We start from the raw sequence: 26,356 nt of genomic DNA on the forward strand, positions 1-26,356 counted from the left end.
CATTTGCAATTTATGCACCTTGATGAAGACGTAGGTGATGATGATGATGGTGATACGGTCAATGACGATTTAGACCTAGAACTGTCAAATGATGATAGTATACAGCCACAACTGTCATTTGTATCCCCTTCCGGACATGCCATTGATACCTCTGTCCACCTGCATGATTACTGCATGGGACCAGTACTACAGCCACAGAATCAGTCCTTAAGGTATTGTTCAATATATATATATATTGCTTCTTGTGCTATGAAATCGATCTGATTAGTTAATTACTTCTGATCATTTTTCTTCATTCTTTAAGAAAAATAGGAAAATTTAAGTGTTTGTAAATGTTTAAGGCCAAAAAAACAAACATTTGGTTCAGGTTACCAGACTGTACATGTAAGATGTGGTAAATGGGTACATGATCAATTTGTATATATATGTTTCAGATGTTGTGACACACAGACTGAGAACAACTGTGCAGTGATGGAAGTACAAACTGAAGAAAGTTTCCTGGGAAAAACAGCAGACTTCAGTTCACAAACAGAACATTCTACTAGAGACTTTGGTGTACAATGTCAGCTACCTATGCTCACATATGATGACGTAAAATACAATGACGATTTGGTCAGTTTTTACACCGGAATCCCTAATCGAGTTGTGTTTGAAGCTTTGTTTGATGAAATCAAGGATGAAGCTGAAGTGCGGACATCAAGGCGGAAACTTAACTATAAAGATTCAGATGGAGGACGGCCAAGAACTCTAAGTGTTCTGGATGAATTTTTCATGGTGCTTATGCGCCTACGTCTAGGTCTGTTATTTGAAGATCTAGGTACTAGGTTTTGCATATCCACTTCACAATGTAGTGACATTGTTGAAAGATGGATCAACTATTTACATGTACAATTATCCTTTCTTGTTCAATGGCCATCTCGTGAGGTAGTGAAAAATAACATGCCTGAACAATTTAAAGAGAAATATTCTAACACTAGAATTATTATCGACTGCACTGAAATTTACAGTGAAACATCCAGTTCTCTTTCTTTGAAAAGTTTAATGTACAGTGATTACAAGTCTCACATGACTCATAAGATTTTGGTGGGTATAAGCCCAAATGGTGTTGTAACTTTTGTTTCTGACTGTTGGGTGGGCTGTACCAGTGACAAGAAACTCACAGAAAAATGTGGACTCTTGGACTTGCTTGAAGAAGGAGACGCCATAATGGTTGATAAGGGTTTCACTATTACAGACCTTACTACTCCAAGAGGCATTCATCTCATTATTCCACCATTTAAACAGAAAGGAAAACAATTTTCTAAACGTGAGGTTCTCCTTACAAAAGATATTGCAAGTTTACGAATACATGTCGAAAGGCAAATGGAGAGAATCAAGAACTTTCGAATATTGCATGGCAATATTCCTATAACACAGTCAAGGAGAATTTCTAAAGTGTTCAAAATATGCACATATTTGACAAATCTATGGCCACCACTTGTTCAATAATAACTCATGTGTCAATGAAAGCGTTTGTATATATCAAGCATTAGATTTAGGGATAAAAACTTGTATACTTCTAACTAGAACAATGAAATCAATTTTTTGAGCAAGTTATATGATAACATATGAGATTACACATTTGATTCAGGTTTGACAAAAATGGATAAGGAAATATGCTCATGTGAATGGATTTCAAGATTTGATTTGAAACATGTATGCATTAACTGATCAATTTATTGATATAATTTTTTGTTTGTGAAACATCTGCTTTGTATTTTGTGGTTTTATTATTTGTAACATTTCTAAGAATAAAAGTCAAAGATCACTTATTAAGTTTGGCTCTGAAATGAGTTTTTTTTTTATTTGCCATGTGTAATTGATCTACCACGTATTTCAAATCATTAGTATTGAATTACTTAAAGGATTTTTCAGTATGAACCATTTTCATATCAGTTTCATAATTGAACTAAGTGGAAATAAGAATAGGCAAGAGTGCCATAGATCAAACTGAAATGCCCGACAAATGTTAACTTTAAGATACATTAGATTAAATAAACTAGCCCCATGCTAAATACCCTTGCAGAAATTAAATTGGATTTCCTAAGTATTCTTAAGAATATCCTAAGAAATCTTAGGATTTAATTCTTAGAATTTCCAATCTTTTCCTATCTATTCCTAGGAATAAAGAGTTGGAATACTTTGGAAAACATGGGCGGTATTGGCCCCAAAATCCAATGTTTTCCTAAGTAGTCCGAACCGAACCTGGATGCAAAATTCCTATCTTTTCCTATGTATTCCTAGATGGAAAACATTGGAAAGCTTTGGATTTTTACCCATTGGAGTCAAATTGGAAAACATAGGATTTGTTAGGAGTTCCCAAGAATTCTTAGGTTTTCTTATCATTTTATATCTACCAAATTCTTAAGTAATCCAATGTTTTTCTGAGTTGGAATACTTTGGAAAACATGGGCGGTATTGGCCCCACAATCCAACGTTTTCCTAAGTATTCCGAACTGAATCTGGATGCAAAATTCCTATCTTTTCCTATGTATTCCTAGATGGAAAACATTGGATTTTTACCCATTGGAGTCAAATTGAAAAACAGGATTTGTTAGGAGTTCCCAAGAATTCTTAGGTTTTCTTATCATTTTATATCTACCAAATTCTTAAGTAATCCAATGTTTTGCTGAGTGATTAGTGATATAAAGTAAAGACACCAGAATGCATGTGAACACACTGAGACAAATTTACAGACAACATGTCATGTTTTAAGTTGCACATGTCGTAGAAAACCATTTGATATCAAAAGGTTTATTATAACTTTCTTGTTTAAAAATAAAAATGTCAACCACTATCATGAAAAAAAATTAGTCAACAAGAAAATAGAAAACACTTTCTTGTAAGCTCCAGTTTTACGCAACCAATTCCATTTCATCATGAAATGTAGATTACTTTTCTTAATTAAGGATTAGTCATTTAAAACAAATATATTATATTATAATACATTACAAAATCAGCTATTCTTTCATACCAACATATGTTGTTGGTTACATTTCTAAAAGAACAAATACTCAATTGCATTATTTAATACATAACTGTTGGTGAAGGTCTTTAACACCATGATCAATCTAGAGTAAACTGCAAGTCCTTTTTCTGCCTGCGATACGCACAGAACAAGATAAAAGTACTCCTACTGTTTAACCGAAATGAACATTTTTTTATTATGTATTAAAATTATAAGTAATGCTCACATTTTACTGCTTTTATGCTGTATGAATGCAGTAGGGTAAGCAAGCAAATGACCCAAGATGCTCTAACATGCTTTATGAAATTCACTCACATGCCCTTCTACGCTCTTACAGCATAAACGCAAGTAAAACAGTTATCTCTCTTTAAAGTTTAATTATATCATTATATTTTTCAAACATGTACTTTTAACCAATGTGCATGAAAACATGGATAAAAAATTCAAACTAACACAGTTTATAAGTTATTGTATTTAAGAAACAATAAATATCACCTGTACATTAATGGTTCATAAAGGTCATTCTGGAGTTTAAATGCATAGTTATTAATGACTTAATTTTTGGCATCAGCGGGCTAGACTCACAGTTTTGTATTTACTGATAAAATTAGTTATACAGTTGTTATTTTTTATTCTAGACAGCGTATTAATTGATTCGCATTTGTCATTTTCCATGTATGGAGCTTCTTTAGTCCATCAAATTAATATCCAGGTTAGTGCCGTCAAGCGTGTGCTTTTTGAGAATAACATGAACTATTCAAGAATGACAATTTGGACGAATCATGTTCATGAACTCCCACTTAGTTAATGAACTTGACAGTTAATGAACATGATTTTTTCAAAATGTCATTCATGAACTAAGTTCATGAATAAGTAAATGTTATTCGCAACAGGATGATAATTTCATCATTACTACATGTCCATTTATAACAGTTTTAATTTTTTATGACACTTAACACAATTAGAAATGAGCCATTGAATTGCTCATTTCAGTCCGTGCTTGTTGTGATCTTTTCTTAACTCTGGAAGCTTTTGTCTGAGACTTTGACATCCATCTTCCAACCTGAAAAATATTTCTTTTTTTATTTGTACTGCCAATAGTTTCCAATTTCTAACGGCGAGTTGGTTATCAAATCAGTGCAAATTAAGATTTCAATGTCACAGGTATATAAATTAATGATATATTATTTTATTTGTTCGAACCAAAGTGCTCAAATATGAGTCTGATTTTTTTTTAAAGATTCTTAATAGTGTTTGTCCGTTACAAATAAAATCCACTCCACACATCCACAATATTGTTTTCAAAATCAATGTGCATTGAAAAATAGTCGACTCACTGATGGATTTGGCAATTTACAGCTTTGAATGTTTTTCTCCTTCACTGGTTGATTCCTTTGTTAGCTCCTTTAGGCCGGCTAAAATATATGAAACATCATTTCAGACACTAAACTATAATTTGCTTGCATAGTGGTTATTTATTTGACAAAATATAATAAAGAACTCACAACATTGTTGAATAGGTAGTCTGGGGCATTTTGACATAAAACAAAACAAAACAAAGTGATAAGCAATGTCAAGAGACTTTTTTGAATAAATGTGAAAGTTTTTTTGATCCAAAATATTAATTAATCTTTTATTGTAAAATTTGTTAACTCCTTACTACCCCAAAACATGTTGCCAATAATATATGTTTCACAACCCTAAAAGATCGTTCCTCAAAACTATATAAAACATGGACTTTTTAAACGTTTTAGTTTTTGACCTTCCCCACCCACTTTTGCATCACTGCCGACCCTTTATGGCAATTGATTCTTTTTCTAGACAAAATTAGCTTACATACATTAAGAAACAAATATAATAGCTGTTAAAATATATAACAATGAAGTATTAGCTGTACGCGTAAGTCACAAACATTCATTTAACTGTGTTTCTACACAAACGTATTTCGTACGTTTGTCGCGAAAATGTATTACAACAAAACATATTTGCTCATTACTTCAAAATGTTGCTATGTTATTTTAAACAATAATGTTAGCGTAAAAGATCGTTATAAAAGTAATTGAATTACACCCCTTACTTCGCTTGAACTTACCTTAAATAAACGAAACAACACTTCAGTTTATTTGGCGCATTATTCCGACAAAAATAGCGGGATTTCGAAATTACCTCCGCCAGTGAAGAGCGTTTCGTCTTAAATGCGTAACCGTTAGAATATATAGCTACGTTAGAATTTTTATTTTTTAGTAAATATTTGAGAGACAATCAATTACAAGCAAATCAATTGCATTTTTCCCCATTCTCAGAGATCATGGTCCATCTAATTTTATTTCTAATTAATAAAGACGTAAGCGAAACCGAAAGTTGGAAGAAAAACTCTGGACATCGCCTTGCGTCATTGTCAATGATTGTAGGGTCGTTTTAGTTTAGTGAACCTTGAAAGAAGGTACATTTAACTTGTTTGGCAACTAATTAACCAGTGTTTACCACAGGTGCTCGTCATATTGCCTGGATACAAGTATATATATATATATATTTTTTTTTTTAAATATTTTTTTTTTTTTTTTTTTAAATATTTTTTTTTTTGTCAATATAGTGAATATATATCATTTTAAAAAATATTCCACAATTTTTCATGGAAAAAGTTAGTAATATTTTTTTTTTAAATGACATATATTCACTATCTTGACCGAAATAATAAATAATAAAAATATAAAAAATATATAAAAAAATATATTACTGTATCCAGGCAATGTGACAATCACCTGTGAGTGGAACAATCCATGGCACCTTACATGATACATATGATATATGTGGTGCTTTAATTAAAATAAATTTAATTTCAATGTTCATGTTATTTTGATATGGAATTTTCTTTAAGCATGTTATTTATTTTTTTATTTATAATCTTTGGGTTATGACTGGGCCAATAGTGTTACTCTAAATGCAACAGTCAGTTGTAACCACAGCTACCTCAACTATCTGCCTGTTGCTGATGCATCTTATTATATTCTGCTGGTCGTCTCATCTTTTAAATGGTTAAACAGTTCATCACATTCATTTAATTTCGATGATTCAAGTTCAAGAAGTTAGGTTCATGAAAATACCTCATCAACTAATGTTTTGATGAATTTTGTGCAACAGGTGATAACAAAATACTACTCACAAATATTAATCAATACCATTGGTAAACATTAGACATTATATTGACAAAAATCTGAAAAAGGAAACTGTTGAATTCTTATAGAGTAAGTTGTCCTATGTGCTCAATGTCATGATACTAAATTCCTAACTAATCCAAATGTTTGGATTTTCATTTTACAGAAAAATGGTTGCATTTCTAAGTAATGACACATTTTTCCAATTCAGAAAAGCTAGGATAAGTTTGGATTATTATTCCAATCTTTTCCTTTCTTTTCCAATATAAATATCCAAAGAAGTCTTAAGAATTCTTTGGATTTGTTAGGATTGTCTATTCCAAAGAATTCCAATGTTTTGCAAATGAGAAAACATTGGTATTTGCTAAGAAATCATAGGAATTGTTAGGATTTGAAAAAACATTGAAATAATTTCTGCATGGGTATGTCCCAATGTTTAAAGGGACTGTACACCAGATTGGCACCAATAAAGTTTTTTTCTGTAACAAATCTCAGGACAAATTATTTAATAAAATGTTTTACTCTTCTGATATGATAATTGTAAAGAAATACCAAAATGTAAAAGAAAATTGAGCGAGGGTTCGAACCAGTGTCACCAAAATAGCTGTCCAGTGTTGTATCCACTTTGCTACGAAGGCTTACCCGAAACCATATGAATGTTTAAGCTAATATACCTTACTTGGTTATATCCCATGATATCATCAACTAGCAAATCACGCATAAGAATGAATTCTACTAGGTATACATACCCAGTAAAAAAAAAAATGGAGAAATATGGAAAAAATAATGCGAAAATAAATTAATTGTATACTATGTGGTACTTCAGTTAGTTAGTTTCAATGCATTGTACACATTGATACCAAGTTTATGTCAGTTTTTGACAAGTTTCTTTTTTTTTCGCTATTTTATCACACGGTGTATAGCCCCTTTAAGTTTTGCACCCTGCAAACATAAGAAAGTAACACTCATTTGTTGTTTTTAATTAGCAAGTCAGAAAAGGAGAACAACTCGACAGTCTTGAGTTATGGGCCGTGCAGTAGCTACATGCAAACCAATATTCAATTGAACATCTTCAATTGTTTTAGAGTAAAACTCAGCTACTTCTTTAAACAATGGCAATATAAACGCTATCACTATCCTGCACACAAAATGCAATAATAACACACTTGAAAGATGTCAATTTATTAAGCTCAGAAATACATCCCTGCAAACTAGATAAATGGAAAGGAAAAGTAGAAAAGGTCAAACATAAAACAAGGAAATAATTGAAGTAGATTTACAGCATCGCATAATCACAATATGTTGACAAAAGTACACATACTTTCAAAATACTGCCCAAAATTTAGATTTACAACTTTTCTATTCATGGTTTCAAATTCATAGTAACAATACAGTCATTGTGGAGTTTCATTTTGAATATAGTTATGAAAATAACTGAAAGCAAACAAGATATTCACATAAATTGCCATTATTGATCATTCAAATGTACATGTATGAACAACACATAACTAGACGATGTACAAATCAATTGAACAGACTCATTCCCCTTTTAACACGTTGTGCGTACAGTTCAGGAATGTATGATTCAAGACAAAATCTGTCAAGTTGACACAACATTTTCAGCCAAAATGATTCACAAAATACAATTCTCTGTATAGACAGACCTACACATGTCCAAACTACAAAATCACACCATTTCCTCCTGGTGATTCCCATCTGCCCTTGGACCTGGTAGTAATATTTGTGTGTTTCCTTGAGTAACACCTGGCCATTCTCTAACTGACAAAAAAAATCATTGTCTTCACAGCATTCCTCAGGCGTTTGCATCCTCCATTTCTTAGAGGCAGGACACTTAATCTCAACCAGACCAACACTTTCTGTACAATGTGAACAGAACACAAGCCCATCTGGACTGGCACCAAGGTAGGGTCTGTCGGCACATACAACTAGACCACTGTCTTTAACTGCTAGTCCTTTGTGGTCAGTTTGCATTGCTTTCGCATACATTCTCTTTGCAGCCTTCTCATGTTTAATTCCATATTCTGTGTACTTGCTTGTGAAATTGGAATACAACATCTGCCGCAGGAGTCCGTCAGGTTCAGTTGATTCTTTCCTACGACAGATGCTGCCAAAGTTTGAAGCTGTTAGGCGTTCTTTTCTGGCCTCTTGCCATTTCCCACTTTTTTGGCCCCTTGTTAAGATTTCAGTTAATTGAATTTCTTCAGCGCTTTGCTTCAAAGAGTCAAAATGATCCAAAAACACTGTCTTACTAGAACTGTCCCTCAAGTTTACACTATCATGGTAGTTGAATGGCACAGAATGTAACACAGGGAGATCTGGTTCATTTTCAGTTGTTTCAATTTCAAAGTTTTTTAACCAGCCTACATTCAACTTCGAACCAACCAGTTTCTGCCTAAATCTGTCAATGTTAACAGTGCATCCATTGATAGAGTTCTGTTCATGGTTTTTGTTTACAGAAACTTTACGCACTGACACGTTGTACAGTTTCTTCTTTGAGAACATAATATCTTCAGATTTCCTAGGCGACAGCTTACGTTTCCGTGGTGCAGACAGCATGCTGAAGTTGTTCCAGGCACAGGGTTTGGATGTTGGAGCAAGGTTTTTTTTACGCGTCAGGTCTTCAAGTCCATACAGCAGGGCACCAATATGGTTGCAGCATTCACCTTCACTAGATGAAAATAAAAAAATTCATTTACATGTGTGCCTTTTTACTTGTTATACTTACATGTATATCCCAAAACATTAAAGTTTGAAAATGGAGGTGAATATACAGTATTTTACACTTAGTATTTCCTGGTAGGCCATGAACATACAAAACACAAACAGTGCCAGAAGTAAACACCAACACGGTGAAGGGAGTTCATTGAATCAATACATAAGCTTGCCTGTTCTTTCATTCAGAAAAAAAATAGCAAAACTCAGCTAACCATGAAAGCCAAAATTATGACAGTTATAACATGTGCTTTTTTGTCTCTTGTAACAAGTGTACCAAGTTTGATAAGAAGATATGAAATAGTTTGAAGAATGCCCCAATTTTAAGTATTTGATAATACTGACAAAAAAGCCTAGCGTGTGTGGGTTTGACACCTTTCATCAATGCAGATCAGAGACTTTGATTTATCACAAATTAATTCAACTTACCCAGCTGGACAGTTGCAGAACGCAGAGTGTATGCAGCCAGTCACTTTCGACAGAAGGATCCAGGGTTGGTACTCTGGTGACTTTCTTTTGTCTGCAGTTGGAAATGATGGCAGCACGGAAGCTTGAACATAACAGTGGCTGCACTCTTCGCTTATGAGATGGACCTGAAGAATAAATTATAAATAATATTTTAATTTAAATGACAATAAATAAACAACATACATCATAGAACATATGAAAATTGTACAAAATACATTATTTTTTTTTAAATTAAGATAAGTATATAGTCAGTGTGGTTCGACACATACATGTGCTTGCATCCACCCCACCCCCATTAATTGTGGCTAGCCCCGCCTACATAAAAATGTTGAGTACATTTTTCACACCAAATTATTTTTATGTCCAAGTCAAAATAGTCCCCTTGAGCTAATTATATAACTAGATGAAGTAAACATGGCAGAAAAAACAGCCTCAGACTTATTATAAACTCACTATTTGACATACCTCAACTTTCTGTACATGTCCGTCCACATAATAAGTCCTCGCCTTCAATTGACGTTTCGAGTCTCTTTTCAGTACAATGTAGTTGTATATATCCTTTTCCTCTACAGCAGGAAACAGATCAATAGTGGACTTCCATGCCTTCAGTGTTGATGGCGGTGGAACACCCTCGCCACATGGGAGGATAAAGCGTTCGGTTGCTCTTCTCTCTCTTTCTCCCCGATCTCTCTCCTCCAGCACGCGTTTGTCAGTTATAGAAAGTCTATATGCGCCTTTTATCCTCTCAATCAATTCGCATTTAAGACCTGATACATTCAATTTCCGGCTCGCAAGGTATCTTTTCAAATCGACGACCTTAAATGGTGTCAACTCATTGTTATTCATACACGCCCCAGTGTCTTGCAAAATGTATTCCCCGGAAGTAGGAAATGGAGTAGCCTCCCTTAGAAATCAGGGGAAGTAACCAAGTTATCGGAAAGGACAATTGTATATTGCTCAACAAGCTCTCCGATAATTTATATTATAGCATCTCCTCCTTTGATTTATTCTTTGTTACCAGTGATTTTTTTGGTGCAATTAATTTAATGCCTTCTAAAGGCTGTTTCCCCTTGCGAAAAAATACCATTTTTCCCAAAAAATTATATTTCTCCCCCAATTTTTTTCAAAATTTGATTAATGTAGATTACGTTTATGAATAAAAAAGCAATGAATTTCTTTAATTATAAACAAAATCTTGACAATAATACTCTTTCACAGCATAATATATACATAAAAAAGTCAGAACATGTATATTTACCATTATATTAACTATTTTTGGCCTAATTTTGTATTTTTCCCAAAGTCAACTTTTTCCAAATTTGCAAGACACCGGCAGTAAAAAATAAATCAAAACAAGAGCTGTCACAGTATGTGACAAATGCCCCCGAATGTGACATTGATCTACAAACAAGGTCAGTACATGAAAAGTTGATCTTGCCTTTATGTGTCAAATACATATGGCAAGTTATTTTAAATTTCCTCTGAACATAAAAAAATACCACCCATACTTGACAACCTACACTGTTATGTCCTTATATTCAGAATTCCCTTATGAATAAACACTTAGTGTATCTTTCACCTTAGAGGTAGGGACACGGGTCTTGCACAGGACACGTCGTCTTCGTATGTGGAACACATGTAGCAAGTTATTTTAAAATCTGTCCATACAAGAGAAAGTTACAGCTCGGACACAACAACCTATACCCTATGTCCTTGTATGCAGCACTCCATTGTGAATAAACACTAAGTGTGACCTTGACCTTTGAGGTAGGGACACGGGTCTTGCACGCGACACGTCGTCTTGGTATGTGGAACACATGTGGCAAGTTATTTCAAAATCTGTCCATACAAGGGAAAGTAACAGCCCGGACACGACAACCTATACTCTATGTCCTTATATGCAGCACTCCATTGTGAATAAACACTATGTGTGACCTTGACCTTTGAGGCAGGGACACAGGTCTTGCACACGACGCGTCGTCTTGGTATGTGGAACACATGTGGCAAGTTATTTTAAAATCTGTCCATACAAGAGAAAGTTACAGCTCGGACAACCTCTACTCGTATGTCCTTATATGCAGCACTCCATTGTGAATAAACACTAAGTGTGACCTTGACCTTTGAGGTAGGGACACGGGTCTTGCACGCGACACGTCATCTTGGTATGTGGAACACATGTGGCAAGTTATTTTAAAATCTGTCCATACAAGGAAAAGTTACAGCCCAGACACGACAACCTATACTCTTAAGTTATATGCAGCATTCCATTGTGAATAAACACCAAGTGTGACCATGACCTAAGAAATAGGGACACGGGTCTTGCACGCCACATGTCGTCTTGGTATGTGGAACACATGTGGCAAGTTATTTTAAAATCTGTCCATACAAAGTTACAGAGCCGGACGGACGGACGGACGAACGAACGGACAGACGGTGCGATTTTAATATGCCCACCTTTGGGGGCATAAAAAATCACTGGTTACAATCGCTCTTTGTTTTTCAAGCACAAGGTTAATGATAAGTAAAGTAAAATGAAAGGAACAAATAAAAATAAGATACTTAATGCTCTTTCCAAGATGGTGTTAAACATGCATTGTGAGCGTTAATTATACAATAAAAATTGCATTATCTGCAATTGAAATTTTGCACTGAGCAATAACAACTGTCAATCTGGAGCTTTGCTTGGTTATACTGTACAGGTTCATCAAGATACAATCAAAACTGAAGGCTGTATCGTGTTAACGAGGATTGTTTACAGACGCACGGACCCACATACTACGTACACAGTAGAGCTTAAAACGAGAAAAAAACTTAATTAAACTTTCTATAAACACTAAACTCCCACTATTTAGAGAGAGGACAGTTAATAGAAGTGAGATTATCTTGATTTCTTATTCTTCATTCTTTATTGTACTTGTTGTTCACATGCAAACTTACTATAACTATTCAACTCATACACAATTAATCATTGACAACAAATGTACATATTGATGGGTTGTATGAAGAGATGACAGAATGAAAGATAAATGTACTAACTGGCCCTCCTCCGCTTTGGTGCAGGGGTTAATGGTGAGGGTGATCTGCCCCTCTTACCTGGGAGGCAGGACTCATTGGCCACCTCGCCTTCAGCTGTCAATAAATAAAAAAGGTATCTAAAAACAACATCTTATTTCTTTAAAAATAATCAATGTTTTTATAAATATGTTTCAGTTCTATTGCAACACAATGATTGAACAAAACTTTGATTGCTCAACCTTAACAGCTGGACCAACTATAATGGCAACCACTAAAACATATCTATGTGGTCCTGACTTGCATTTTCAGGGCATCAGCCGACTACTCGTAAATCGCTAATTGTTGCAAAATTTGAAATCATGCCTTTAATGGCAAAGTAACATATTTGAGATTTATGAGTTGACAAGACAGCTCTGAAAGTTCGTAGCTAAATGTTCTGTTGGAAGGTGGTTCCAGTCCAACATCCAGTACATCCATGCAAAATATGACGAGCATTACCCGGTAACTGTTACAAGAATTCAATTGGTCGATGGTCACTTAGAAGGGTATTCTAATTTTATGAACTAACCATTTGTTTTACATGAATGTTTATTTTTGAAAAACATTAACGATGATAACTTACTTTAGAATACAACACATTTGTTTTGTTACACATGTCAATTTGTTGAAAAGCATACTTCCGATGTTCCACAATTTCAGTGATTTTTTTTGGTGCAATTTACTGCCTTTTAAGGGTTGTTTCCCCTTCCGAAAAACTATCCATTTTCCCCAATTTTTTTATATTTTTTCCCAATTCAATAAATGCACATTACATTTGGCTGGATTTTTGTATTTTTCCCAAAGTCGACTTTTTTTCCCAATTTGCAAGGCACAGGCGGTTTTAATAATTCCCAAAAAAATCACTGAATTTGAAGTACTTTTTTACATTAAAAGAACTGCCAATGTCCAAGGCTTTTTCTGCCCATTATGGGAATAAGACCCTATACATTTTTGGGAATATTTGCAATGAAATTTGTCTGAATTGGGAAATTTTAAAGTTCAAAGAACAAGCTTAGTTTCTAGCCCTTTCAAAAAAACATGAAACTGCTAAAATATCAATCCTTGGGGTTTAGTATCTATTGCAATAAATTATAACAGATGTATCAATAAATTATAACAGATGTAAATAATACATATGATCTCTGAATGTGATGAAATAAGCCATTATAAATTCAATTACCCCTAAAAACATTACATCACATTTTGTAAGAATGTTAAACAGTACTGGTTACAAGACGTTCATAAAAACAAAAAAGCACTTTTTTGGGATTTTTTTCTGAAGATTGCAAATAATTTATTTTTTGCTATCGGAACGAGTCCGTAGTCTGACTGGGTCACTTCAGAAAAAGCTCTGATATCTCAAAAATTCACAAAGCAAGTATTACCAAAGACTAGACAACAATTTCCCAAAGATTCTTTATCTGTTTCTGTAAAGTTGTTGTGTTGAGAAATGTAAGTCTCGAGTCAAAATAAAACTATCCATACTATGAACCTTTTCTCGCTCCCTCGTCATTAAAAAAAGGCCAGATTGGGTAAAAAATCTGTTTAAATACCTTCACAATGTACACTTTTAAAAGTAGCCCACCTCGGATAATAGGTATCCCAGCATTTCTCATGAAGGCGAGAATGGCCTCCTCCCCCTCCCTGGTCAACAGCAGGCCAACGGGCCTTAGACCTCTTTTCTGTGAACAATTACAAGTAAGAATACATGAATATGCAAGGAAATATTTCATATTACTCAATTTATTCATGGCTTGAATTTGATCATCTCTGGTTTTCAAGGGACCTAACTGACAATAAAGGGAGGATAAAAATAGGGATCACTCAAAAGAAAAGTAGGTATACAAGAAATTACTTGAAGAGAAAAGAATAAAAATAATTATTTAAGGAAATAAATTAATAAATATAATTGTACCACCTTGAACACATTTCACAAATTCTGATTAACATGTGGTGAATGGTTGTTGATTTTGCCCAAAGGGGCCAATAAATGAGTGCTTCACTGTAACCTGCATTCCTGGTCGTTCTCGAGATTTTATTTTGAGCACATTATGCACTAGTCAATTGTCACCACAGCCCCCCCCCCCCAGGTCCGGGGAATAGTGGGGACTTTTGAGTTTCGGTCCAGCCAACCCCAGGTAAAATCCCCGCCCTGCGGTCATGAACTGATGGTAAAATCCCAACCAAATGCCCCCGCACCCCAGGGACCTTAGGTAAGGCTGATTCCCCGCTATATTTTACCCGAAGACAAAAACCACCGCATTCACCCGGCACTGCAGGGACACCTGCCCCGGTATACCCCCGAACCGGGGCGGGGCCGTGGTTACAATTGACTGGTGCATTATGATTTCTTTGTCAGTTTCACAAACAACTTAATAGTAGATGTTTTTATAAAGGGTTTTTCAAAGAGTCGGGAGCCTTAAAATTTGTACAGTAGGAAAAAATGGGGCTGGCTTGAAAGCCTGTAGTGTGGAATAAGAATTGATTGTAAATCTACAAGCAATTTTAGATGGTTATTTACTAGGGATGGCAACGAGTAGTAAAATTAATACTCGAGTACTCGGACGATCGTTCGATCGAGTACTCGGGTACTCGATTACTCGGAAAAATTGAATATGTGTTCGCAATGACAAGATTGTGTATACATGTATTGTTAATGACGTATATTGTGCGTTGGTCGTATTATTGGTCATTTTCACCTTTAAAGTAAACTTTCATTACGTATTTTAACAAAAAGGATATAAAAAGAAAACAAATGTTGTTTCAGGTTTTTAATTTGTCTTATTCGTTTCATTTTATACAAGTATGCACTGCAGAAATGAACAACAATCAGAATTACAATGAACGGAAATTTATAGCATACATAAAAATACTGAACGAAATTCAATACGAAGTTCAGTTGTCTACTCTACATATTTTTTTTTAAATGATAAGTTTTTCGTACTGTTTAATTGTTGTTTACCTCATTAATAGTCATAATTCTTGATTTAAAATATCAACCAATCAACTGTGATAATCATTGCAAAAAAGGTTAAAATACGCCCATTAAGAAATCAGTTCTCGTAACGGCCGATTCTCTTTCGCTCGTTAGCGTCCATTGTTTGGTGAAATGTCTCTAATTGGTATACAATAGAATTGTGTAGGTGAAAGTACCGCTATCAAAACTTCGCTAATTGACATCAGTGTTAATTTGAAATAGGGGTCCTTTGTTGACAGTTTGCAACTATCACAATAACTGTCAACTAATTGATTGAGGTCAATTGTATACACAGCGGGGATTAGAGGGACCGTAAATTGTCCACTTGGCAACTAACCGGATCTGATATTTTGTCTGTAAATCGTGTAATTGGTGATTTTTATAGATTTTTTTAATTTTTGTTTCGAGTACTCGAGTAGTGATTTGGTACTCGAGTACTCAGACGTTCGATCGAGTACTCGAGTACTCGTTGCCATCCCTATTATTTACAGACCAGAGTTGATACAGAGACCATACAACACCTTATTTTAAGTTAATGAAACTTCACAAGAACCAAATAAATTTTACATGGGCCCATTGTTTACAGTTTAACACTTATTTTTCAGAGGTGAAATAACCTATGATGTGCACATACAGTCAAATCTTGTTATGTCGCCTCAGTCTGGACCTTGGGAAATAAGTCGAGATAACGAACATTCAACACATCGGAATTACAACAAGAGCCGTCGTAAGACAGCGCGCTCGACTACGCCGCTTTGACTTAGAATACAATAACAATGTAAAAATACCAAGTTTGGTCTCTTTATGTCAAACCTAACTAAAATTATTTGATATATAAGGTGACTTTGATGCTGCCCTCCCACCAGCCCGCCCAAACAATGACCCAAGTCATTCAAATAACTTGATTTCCCATTATGAAAATGTGGTTAAGAATATACAAATATGCCTTTGAAAGAAAATTAAAAAAAATAAATAAAAAAATCAAGGGCCATAATTTGTATTGAGCTTAAAATGGAGTTATGTTTCTTGTTGTAAGATGGTCGTAAATAATTTTGAATTTTATTAAGTGCATTTAATGAACGGTTTATAGTTTTTTTATTAAAATCCCAACTTGCCCTTAACTTTTACTTGCCTAAAACTTTAACCTAAGTCAATCAGGGGCCATAACTTGTATTAAGGATATGGAGTTATGTAACCTCATTGGGTGATGGTCCTGAACAATTGTGTGAAGTATTAAGTCAATTGAATGAAGGGTATAGAAGTTATTAACCAATATCCCAACCTGCCCTAAAACTTTAACCCAAGTTCAATAGTCAATCAGGGGCCATAATTTTTATAAAAGATAATATGGAGTTATCTAACCTCATTATGTGATGGCTCTGAACATCTGTGTGAAGTATTAAGTCAATTGAATGAATGGTATTGGAGTTTTAAGTGAAAATCCCAACTTGTCCTAAAACTTTAACTGGACGCCGACGCTGGGGCGAGTAGTATAGCCCACCTATTCTTCAAATAGTCGAGCTAAAAATGTATCACCAATCCCACCACATTTGCGTTTGATACATGTCCAAAATCCGACTTGAATTGAACGGTTTTGTTACGGTCGTGGAAACAGCACATGTGTTATGCCCGTTTGTTTTCTGCATGCAGTATAGAGAAATTTCTTCGTCACGTAACATGTCAAATTTTACGATGATGTCATCGTCAATTTAAATTGTGCCTTAAAATGTATAGCTTGATCAATAAATGTCTTTTTAATCAAATACATAAACAGACAACTTTAATTATTCATACTAACCAATTAATCTCCAATTATGAAAAGTTTGTTATTTTGACACGCACAGTATTTTAGCGACATGCCTCAAACCTTAATGACAACTTTCACACCTACAATTTGATCTACAGTTGGACATATAAGGGACAAGTAAAACGTGTGAAATTCATATGGGACTAAAATAGGATGTCAACATCGCGAAAAAATCAATATAGAAAAATTGACACAAGCAGATTTATTTCATATAGAATTAGTAGGAAAAAATTTGTGACCGGAGAAAATAGTCGACATAACCGATAAGTCGATATATCCGACGTCGACATAGCGAGTTTGGACTGTATATTTTAATAAAACACTAGAACAGCAAAACATTGTTCGGAAATTATATTGAATAAATCTCAAAGGGTCCTTTTATTACTGCAAGAATGTCTTCAAATGTAGGAAAATCTCCTTGATATGTCAGAAGATCAAAATACATCATAACATATTTGATGTTGCTTAATGCACCAGTCAATTGTAAGCACGGCCCCCCTCCGGGGAAAAGAGGGGACTTTGACTTCCTGTTCAGCCAAGCCCGGGCAAAATCCCCGCCCTGCGGGGACGAACTGCTCGTGAACCCCCCCCCCCCGCCAAATGCCCCCGCACCCAAGGGACTTTAGGTAAGGGCCATTCCCAGCTATATTTTGCGGGAAGACAAAACCACCGCATTCACCCGGCACTGCGGGACCACCTCGAAGGTAAAAGCACGGCTCATTTCCCCCGCTATCCCCAGTATACCCCCGGACCTGGGGGGGAGCCGTGGTTACAAATGACTGGTGCATAACAGGGCCCTCGCTCTATTTCGGGGGAAGGGGCCCACAGCCTTTTTGAGGGGGAATTTTCGCGTCGTTTTCCCAAAATAGGGGAGTTTGTATTATAGGGGATTTTGTAATAATAGTTAACTACAAAGGTTTCAAACAAACATTATACATTTAAAACAATCTTTAATCACTGAGTAACATTGCAAACAACTTCACATCAATTCAATCACTTGAACAGTCAACTTAGAATTTAACCATTCTATCTTTTTTCTACCGAAGTAGGCAATGGCTTCGTTCAATTGTTCATCAGTCAAACATTCCTATAGTGCTTTGTTAAAATTCAGGGAAGTTGTATCCTGTGTTTTTGGTGCATAACACCAAGCAGATTAACGACCTAGAGGTCCATTCGCAAAGAGCTAGGGTATCGCATATGGATCTCCTTGTGTCAATCTTTTTACATGAAAACGCCGTTTGTTTCGTTAACTTTTTTCGATATGATTTCGAATTGTACGACATTTTTCACAAACTGAAGTAAACAACGGAATAAATTAGTGCGCATGCGCATTGGCAAGGGAACTAACACCGTTAGATACAACGCTACTTATTATTCGAGTTACTTCCCCTAGCGCACAATGGCGCGTGGTTTAAAAAAATTGACGATCTTTTTGCATTTTTTAAACCAATTTTTTAGGGGGAATTTTCAGCTCTGAAGGGGGAAAAAAAGATACTTTTTCGAGGGGGGACGGCAGCCGAATTTCGGCGGTAATTTTGGACGATCGAGGGCCCTGCATAAAGACCTTGAATTTAAGCATTAACAAAGATAAAATACAGGGCTTTTTCTGCCCAATTTGGAAAATAGACCCTGGACATTTAGGGAAATTTTGCATCGTGAAAATTTCGAAATTGGGAAATTTTACAGTTAAAAGAAAAAAGACTCCTGCGAATTAGGAAATGAATTTATATTAGTTTATTTCCCTAGACCCAAAAGGGCTGAAATATCAATCCTTGGGGGTGTAAATATCTATTGCAATAAATTGATCACGAGAGATATTATTTCATACAGATATCTGAATGTGATGAAAACTAATGATTTCAGAGTTCAATTATCAAATAAACTTTACGTCACATAATTTATTAGGATGTTGAAAATGAACCAGTACATGTAAAGACTTTAATTGGGATTTTTTTCTGAAAATTTCTAAAGTCGGACCCGTGGGTACTATAGAAAAAGCCCCGAGATAAAAAACATTACTATATTCGTAAATGTTCAATGTCTACAGGGGCGAAGCCAGGCTTTACTGAATGTTACGTACGAAAGGGGAACAAGTGTGGGAGGGGGAATATCCCTGTAGCCTATAGGGGAGTTTGGGGGGGGGGGCTTCCCCAGGGAAAAAATGGTTCTACCATGTTGAGCTCTTAGGTGTATCTTGATGGATTTATAGGTTCAAGGCTGTCAACTTTGTAGTTACCAAGTGATGGATTTAGACTCAGTCAGCTATCTAGTACAGAGAAGCAATGTTTACTTTAGCTGATCTTTCTTTTATTCTGATATCATTTTTTAGCTTAGCCCTCGACTTCGATGCCATTTTTGGCCATATTTATTTTATTTTTAAAATTGATGTTACGCATAAATGCTTAAAGCTGGCTACGCCCCTGGTCTAGAATTACCTTGTTCATCTTTGGCTTGTCAAGAATTTCTGAAAAAAAAATGAAAACAATTATACACAACAACTAAATGTTGTCTGACCTCAAGACAGTCATGACTGAGTGAGTTAAATTATCAATAAGTTTCACAAAGGTATTCTTCTCAACATCATAAATATTACTAGGCATCCCTTAAATTGGGAAATTTTATTGCTAAAACATTCCTTGACTACAGAATGGAAATAGCATATCTAAATTGGGACATTCTAAATAAATTGCCATGTGAATTGATCGGAATATCAGATTTGTGAGACAGCTATCACACAGAGGGCAACCATTTACTCACAAAACATCTTATGCACAATGGGCAATCATTGGCTTGCAAGATGCCCACAGCATGGTTGGCAATCATTTGCTAGTAAGACGCCTACTACATTGCATGCAACCATTGGCTAGCAAGTAGTGATGAAACGATTAACGAGTACAATCGATTAATCGTCGCTGACAATGATATGTCGGTGACAATCAATAGAGGTTGCCAAAAAGCGATGTCACTTGTGTTACTTTCGGTTACAATGTGTTTTTTGTTTGTTTTGTGGTAAAATTCGAGTAAATGTCAAATTGTCTTTTGTCAAGTTTGTGTTGTGTTATATTTTTTTGTTATTAAAGACCAAAATAAGATTATGGAAATTTACTTACTGTTGCAAAAAGAATGACTATAGCATCACACATATTGATTCCAGGTTTAACCATTTAAATGATCATGATGATACTACCGTAAATGACTGGGTATTAAAAGATTATAAAGAATGTGTTCCTTAGTAAATTTTCAATTATTGTTCGATAGTAAATCAATACTTTGTCCGTTTCGATTTGATAATCAATAGCAAAAAGGGTCCGATTTTCAAACACTACTAGCAAGACACCTTATGAACAATGGGCAATCATTAGCTAGAAATATGCCTTTTGCACAATGGGCAATCATTAGCTAGCAAGATGCCGAATGCACAATGGGCAATCATTAGCTAGCAAAACGCCTCATGCACAATGGGCAATCATTGGCTAGCAATATGCCTTTTGCACAATGGGCAAACATTAGCTAGCAAGATGCCGCATGCACAATGGGCAATCATAAGCTAGCAAGATGCTTCATGCACAATGGGCAATCATTAGCTAGAAATATGCCTTTTGCACAATGGGCAAACATTAGCTAGCAAGATGCCGCATGCACAATGGGCAATCATAAGCTAGCAAGATGCCTCATGCACAATGGGCAATCATTAGCTAGCAAGATGCCTCATGCACAATGGGCAATCATAAGCTAGCAAGATGCCTCATGCACAATGGGCAATCATAAGCTAGCAAGATGCCGCATGCACAATGGGCAATCATTAGCTAGCAAGATGCCTCCTGCACAATGGGCTATCATAAGCTAGGCCTAAAAAATTTTTTGTTTGATTAGGGTTACATCCTTTTCAAAAATATGTAGGGTAGGTAGGCTTTTTATTTTTATTTTTTAATTAGGCTTTATTTAAGAATGTCATTTTCATCACTGGAGAATGGTGTTAAAGTTATCTCCTGTATAAGCATTTAAGGTTTTAAACTCCATATTTAAAAAACAAAAAAACATTTTTTATTTTTTTTTAAGTTTTTCATTATTTTTTTCAAACTGACTATAAAAACGGTAGGGCTAGCGCCTATTCCGTAGGTAATGTCGGGTAACCCGAACCAAATGTATTTTTTTTTTAGGCCCTAGCAAGACACCTTATGCACAATGAGCAATCATACGCTAGCAAGATACCTTATGCACAATGGGCAATCATTGGCTAGCAAGAATCCTTATGCACAATGGGCAATCATACGCTAGCAAGATACCTTATGCACAATGGGCAATCATTGGCTAGCAAGAATCCTTATGCACAATGAGCAATCATACGCTAGCAAGATACCTTATGCACAATGGGCAATACCGTAATTAGCGAGCAAGATGCCTTATGCACAATGGGCAATCATTGGCTAGCAAGAATCCTTATGCATAATGGGCAATCATTGCCTAGCAAGACGCCTTATGCACAATGGGCAATACCGTAATTAGCGAGCAAGATGCCTAATGCACAATGGGCAATCATTGGCTAGCAAGACGCCTTATGCACAATGGGCAATCATTGGCTAGCAAGACGCCTTATGCACAATGGGCAATACCGTAATTAGCGAGCAAGATGCCTTATGCACAATGGGCAATACCGTAATTAGCGAGCAAGATGCCTAATGCACAATGGGCAATCATTGGCTAGCAAGACGCCTTATGCACAATGGGCAATACCGTAATTAGCGAGCAAGATGCCTTATGCACAATGGGCAATCATTGGCTAGCAAGACGCCTTATGCACAATGGGCAATACCGTAATTAGCGAGCAAGATGCCTAATGCACAATGGGCAATCATTGGCTAGCAAGACGCCTTATGCACAATGGGCAATACCGTAATTAGCGAGCAAGATGCCTTATGCACAATGGGCAATCATTGGCTAGCAAGACGCCTTAACCCTTTAGCGCATGTATACGAGATAGGCCGACATAGCTCATTACCAGATGTATACGCATTTGGCCGACCGTATCCATTACTGGATGTAAACGCATGGCCCGCATATTTCAATAGGGTCATTTCAATATTTCAATTTTGCATCTTTCTTTTTGTAAACAATATCCCGGATGTTTATAAAATTAAAGTTTAACCTTTTGTGTATTGATTTTCCCTTGAAAATATCGTCTGCTAAATTGAGAAGGTGTTTATACTCCCAATCGCAGGTGTGATATCCCATTGTGACGTAATAAGACCACGAGCTAAGTACTGTATGGAATTTCCCCCAAATTCATTGATGCGTAAATCATTAAATATATTACGTCAGTTCAGTTTACCATTAAAATCAATTGAGATTATATTTACTTAAAGGTAATATTTTGTTTACAAACAAAAGAAACAATTAGTAAATGAGAAAATGATGGGTAAATTTTCTGTGAAGCTTATATAATGTCCATCATAGTTTTGGCTGTAAAATAGGTCAAGTGCAAGCGTTTTGTTTGATCTAGATCTTTTTATTCATACCGGAAAATCATTTATCGGCTTTCTTTTTTTGTAAACAATTTTATGAGGGGGTAATAAAGTTAAACAGACACCTTGGACTGGATCTCTCAGCTGGATGACACCGGATATTCCTGACATATTTCAGTGTATTAATACAAAAGAACATAAATTGTCGGCTTTTTAATCCAGATGGGTCTTTTTTATGATAGGGGTAATAAAAATTATCGATCCCAGCATTTTATTACCCTTTGATTTAATGCAATTATGACATTTCAAAGAAATGTTACAAATCCATCTTGAAAATACATTCACAGCTGAAATAAAATAATTTAATATTTCATCATTGACACCATTTATTAGATAATTTAATTATCTATAAAAAATGAATTCACATAAAAAAGATTTGGACACAATTATTTGGAGTAACATTGATTTTAAGGTCATACTGCTGTATTCATTTTCTCATTTTCAAATATCCAGAAAAGTACCTATGCAGATAAGGACTGCTTATCAGTAAGATGGCTATTGACTGGGAGGTGTAATCTGGCCACTTGTCTATGTGCTAAAGGGTTAAGCATAATGGGCAATCATTGGCTAGCAAGACGCCTTATGCATAATGGGCAATCATTGGCTAGCAAGACGCCTTAAGCATAATGGGCAATCATTGGCTAGCAAGACGCCTTATGCATAATGGGCAATCATTGGCTAGCAAGACGCCTTATGCACAATGGGCAATCATTGGCTAGCAAGACGCCTTATGCATAATGGGCAATCATTGGCTAGCAAGACGCCTTATGCACAATGGGCAATCATTGGCTAGCAAGACGCCTTATGCATAATGGGCAATCATTGGCTAGCAAGACGCCTTATGCACAATGGGCAATACCGTAATTAGCGAGCAAGATGCCTTATGCACAATGGGCAATCATTGGCTAGCAAGATGCCTCAAGCACAATGGGAAATCATTAGCTAGCAAGATGCCTCATGCACAATGGGCAATCATAAGCTAGCAAGATGCCGCATGCACAATGGGCAATCATAAGCTAGCAAGATGCCTCATGCACAATGGGCAATCATAAGCTAGCAAGATGCCTCATGCACAATGGGCAATCATTAGCTAGCAAGACGCCTACGGCATTGCATGCAATCATTGGTTAGCAAGACACCTTATGGACAATGGGCAATCATTAGGTAGCAAGATGCCTACCTCATGGCGTACATCGTTAGCTAGCAAGAAGCGCACCACACGGCTATCAATCATTGGCTAGCAAGACACCTACCCCATGGCATACATCATTGGCTAGCAAGACACCTACCCCATGGCATACATCATTGGCTAGCAAGAGGTTTCAATATGAGAAACTTTAAATAATAAGTGTAGTTTAACATAGCATTGACTGTGTGTAGTTTTACATTATGTAAACTTAAGTTCTGTCTAAACAAACATTTAACTTTACTCCTGTAAACCTCTGAGAAGAAATACACCATTTACGTCCTATTTAAACCCATTGGCACAATAGAGGTAGCGTAAGAGCATTTTCTTCACATTCAAAAATAATTTGGCTCAAATGTACCAGTATCCACATTAAATAAGTTCTCCGCCGGTCAATATATTTGCCTCATTTTAGAAAATTCAGGTTACTGGTTATTATCAATCAAGTGTTCGAACAATCCTTTAAAAAATAAGAAACCAACATTTTTCGGCAGGTATGCATTATATGCACCAGTCAATTGTAACCACGGCCCTCCCAGGTCCAGGGAATAGCGGGGTCCAGCTAACCCCAGGTAAAATCTCCGTCCTGCGGGGACGAACAGATGGCAAAATCCCCGCCAAATTCCCCTGCACCCCAGGGCCCCTGGGTTAGGCCCATTTACCCGTTATAATTTAGCAAAATCAAAACCACCGCATTCACCCAGCACCTGAAAGGTAAAAACACTGCCCATTTCCCCGGCTATCCCCGATATACCTCCGAACCTTTGGGGGGTGGGGCTGTGGTTACAATTGAAAGATGCATTATCCTAAATTAAATATCAAAGGTTGATCACCAGTCTACACTTTGAATTTTAAGGGTTGTGTACAAGTGCACAAGTTTATAATTTTAAATTAATTATAGGGAGAAAAATCTTACAATACACATTCATCACAAATTATGCAGATGTAACTCCGTCTGCTAATAACTGCTATTAATAATTATCATACAAACGATAAAATGGTCTGCCAAGGCTGGGTCAGGGACAGGGTCAAATTTCAAGTAGCACAAAAAATTCTATACATGGCCAAATGTTGTTTTTTCTAAAGAAGCTTGAATAAATAACCAGAAAATTAAATGCCATGTTAGTACTGTGGAAACTCACTAAACCGGATCTCCACAAAACCGGAATCCTCGGGATACTTGACTTTTTTTAGAGTCCAAGTTTTCCCCTTCTATTTTCAATGTAAAAAAATCCCTACAAAACCGGAACCCCGGAATTCCGGATACTGGACAAAAAATCAAGAATATTTGTTAGTTGTCAACATAATTTTTCCCTCACAAAACCAGACATATATTGTTTAAACATGTCAAAATGATTTTGTGTATAAAGAATTCACGAATCACGTGTCAGTTTGACAGCCGGTGCGTCGTTAAATATTGCACCTGTGATGTTGTGTTAACTCGATAATCGATAATGATGATTGCGCTTAGGAGTGACTGCCGCGCGATAATCAAATGATAATCAAACTTGTGAAAAGAAAATTGATTGAAACATTAATTTGTTTGTTGCAGAAAATAAAGAACTAGAAATGGTTATTAAGTGATCAATTTGGAGGGTTGTTTTATCTAAAGACTTCTATGATTGAATCAAATCAGAGTGGTGCTTTAATTAAACTATGAAACATACTTAACAAGCATTAAATTACGCAAGTTGTTATATTTTAATACTTGGGAAAAAACTAGAACTCCGCGAGTCGGATGTGTCGCCTGACGAATTATTTACCGTCAACATTATAGCTGTTAGATTGGCATTTTATTCATTTATAGACAATGATGTTGCCATTTAACTTTCAAGTGTAGATGGCATTTGAACTGAAGGTAACAACGTTAAGCCAGGAGCAAGCAATTGGTTATATAAGCAACTAGAACTCCATGAGTCGGATGTGTCGCCTGAAGAATTATTTACTGTCGACATTATAGCTGTTAGATTGGCATTTTATTCATTTATAGACAATGATGTTGCCATTCAACTTTCAAGTGTAGGTGGCATTTGAACCCTCAATCAGATACACCTACGGAATAAGTTTCAGGTTGAAACCTCCTATAGTTTACGAGATATGCCACTGACAAAACCTAAGCAAGAAAATTAACAAAGGGCAATAACTCTAAAAATATGGCAGCAAGAGTAACGGTTCTTGTGCACTGCACTTGCCCTCAATGAGATCTATCTAGCTATGAAGTTTCAAGTTGATACCTTTTATATTTTTCAAGATATGCCCCGGACAAAACTTTAAGCATGAAAATTAACAAAGGGCAATAACTTTAAAACTAAGGAAGCAAGAGTTACTGTTATTGTGCACTGCACTTGCCCTCAATGAGATATATCTAGCTATGAAGTTTCAAGTTGATACCTCTTATATTCTACAAAATATGCCCTGTACAAAACTTTAAGCATGAAAAATAACAA

At 35.8% G+C, this 26,356-nt stretch overlaps 2 protein-coding genes across 2 annotated transcripts; one reads left to right on the forward strand and one right to left on the reverse strand.

Annotated features, from left to right (window-relative positions):
• The first annotated feature begins 12 nt into the window (after positions 1-12).
• On the forward strand, positions 13-1,649 carry LOC128241350 (uncharacterized). The gene is made up of 3 exons (XM_052958276.1): positions 13-212; positions 435-1,358; positions 1,631-1,649. Exons 1-3 carry the CDS (start codon positions 13-15, stop codon positions 1,647-1,649), a joined length of 1,143 nt encoding a protein of 380 aa, XP_052814236.1.
• Positions 1,650-7,070: 5,421 nt separating this feature from the next.
• LOC128241351 (uncharacterized) lies at positions 7,071-10,209 on the reverse strand. The gene is made up of 4 exons (XM_052958277.1): positions 9,829-10,209; positions 9,325-9,488; positions 7,856-8,851; positions 7,071-7,104 (listed from the first exon to the last, which is right to left on the reverse strand). The coding sequence occupies exons 1-4, from the start codon at positions 10,207-10,209 to the stop codon at positions 7,071-7,073; spliced, it is 1,575 nt and encodes a 524-aa protein (XP_052814237.1).
• Positions 10,210-26,356: the final 16,147 nt, after the last annotated feature.

Source organism: Mya arenaria, chromosome 7 (assembly GCF_026914265.1).
Source record: "Mya arenaria isolate MELC-2E11 chromosome 7, ASM2691426v1".
In the NCBI taxonomy this organism is placed as follows: Eukaryota; Metazoa; Mollusca; class Bivalvia; order Myida; family Myidae; genus Mya; species Mya arenaria.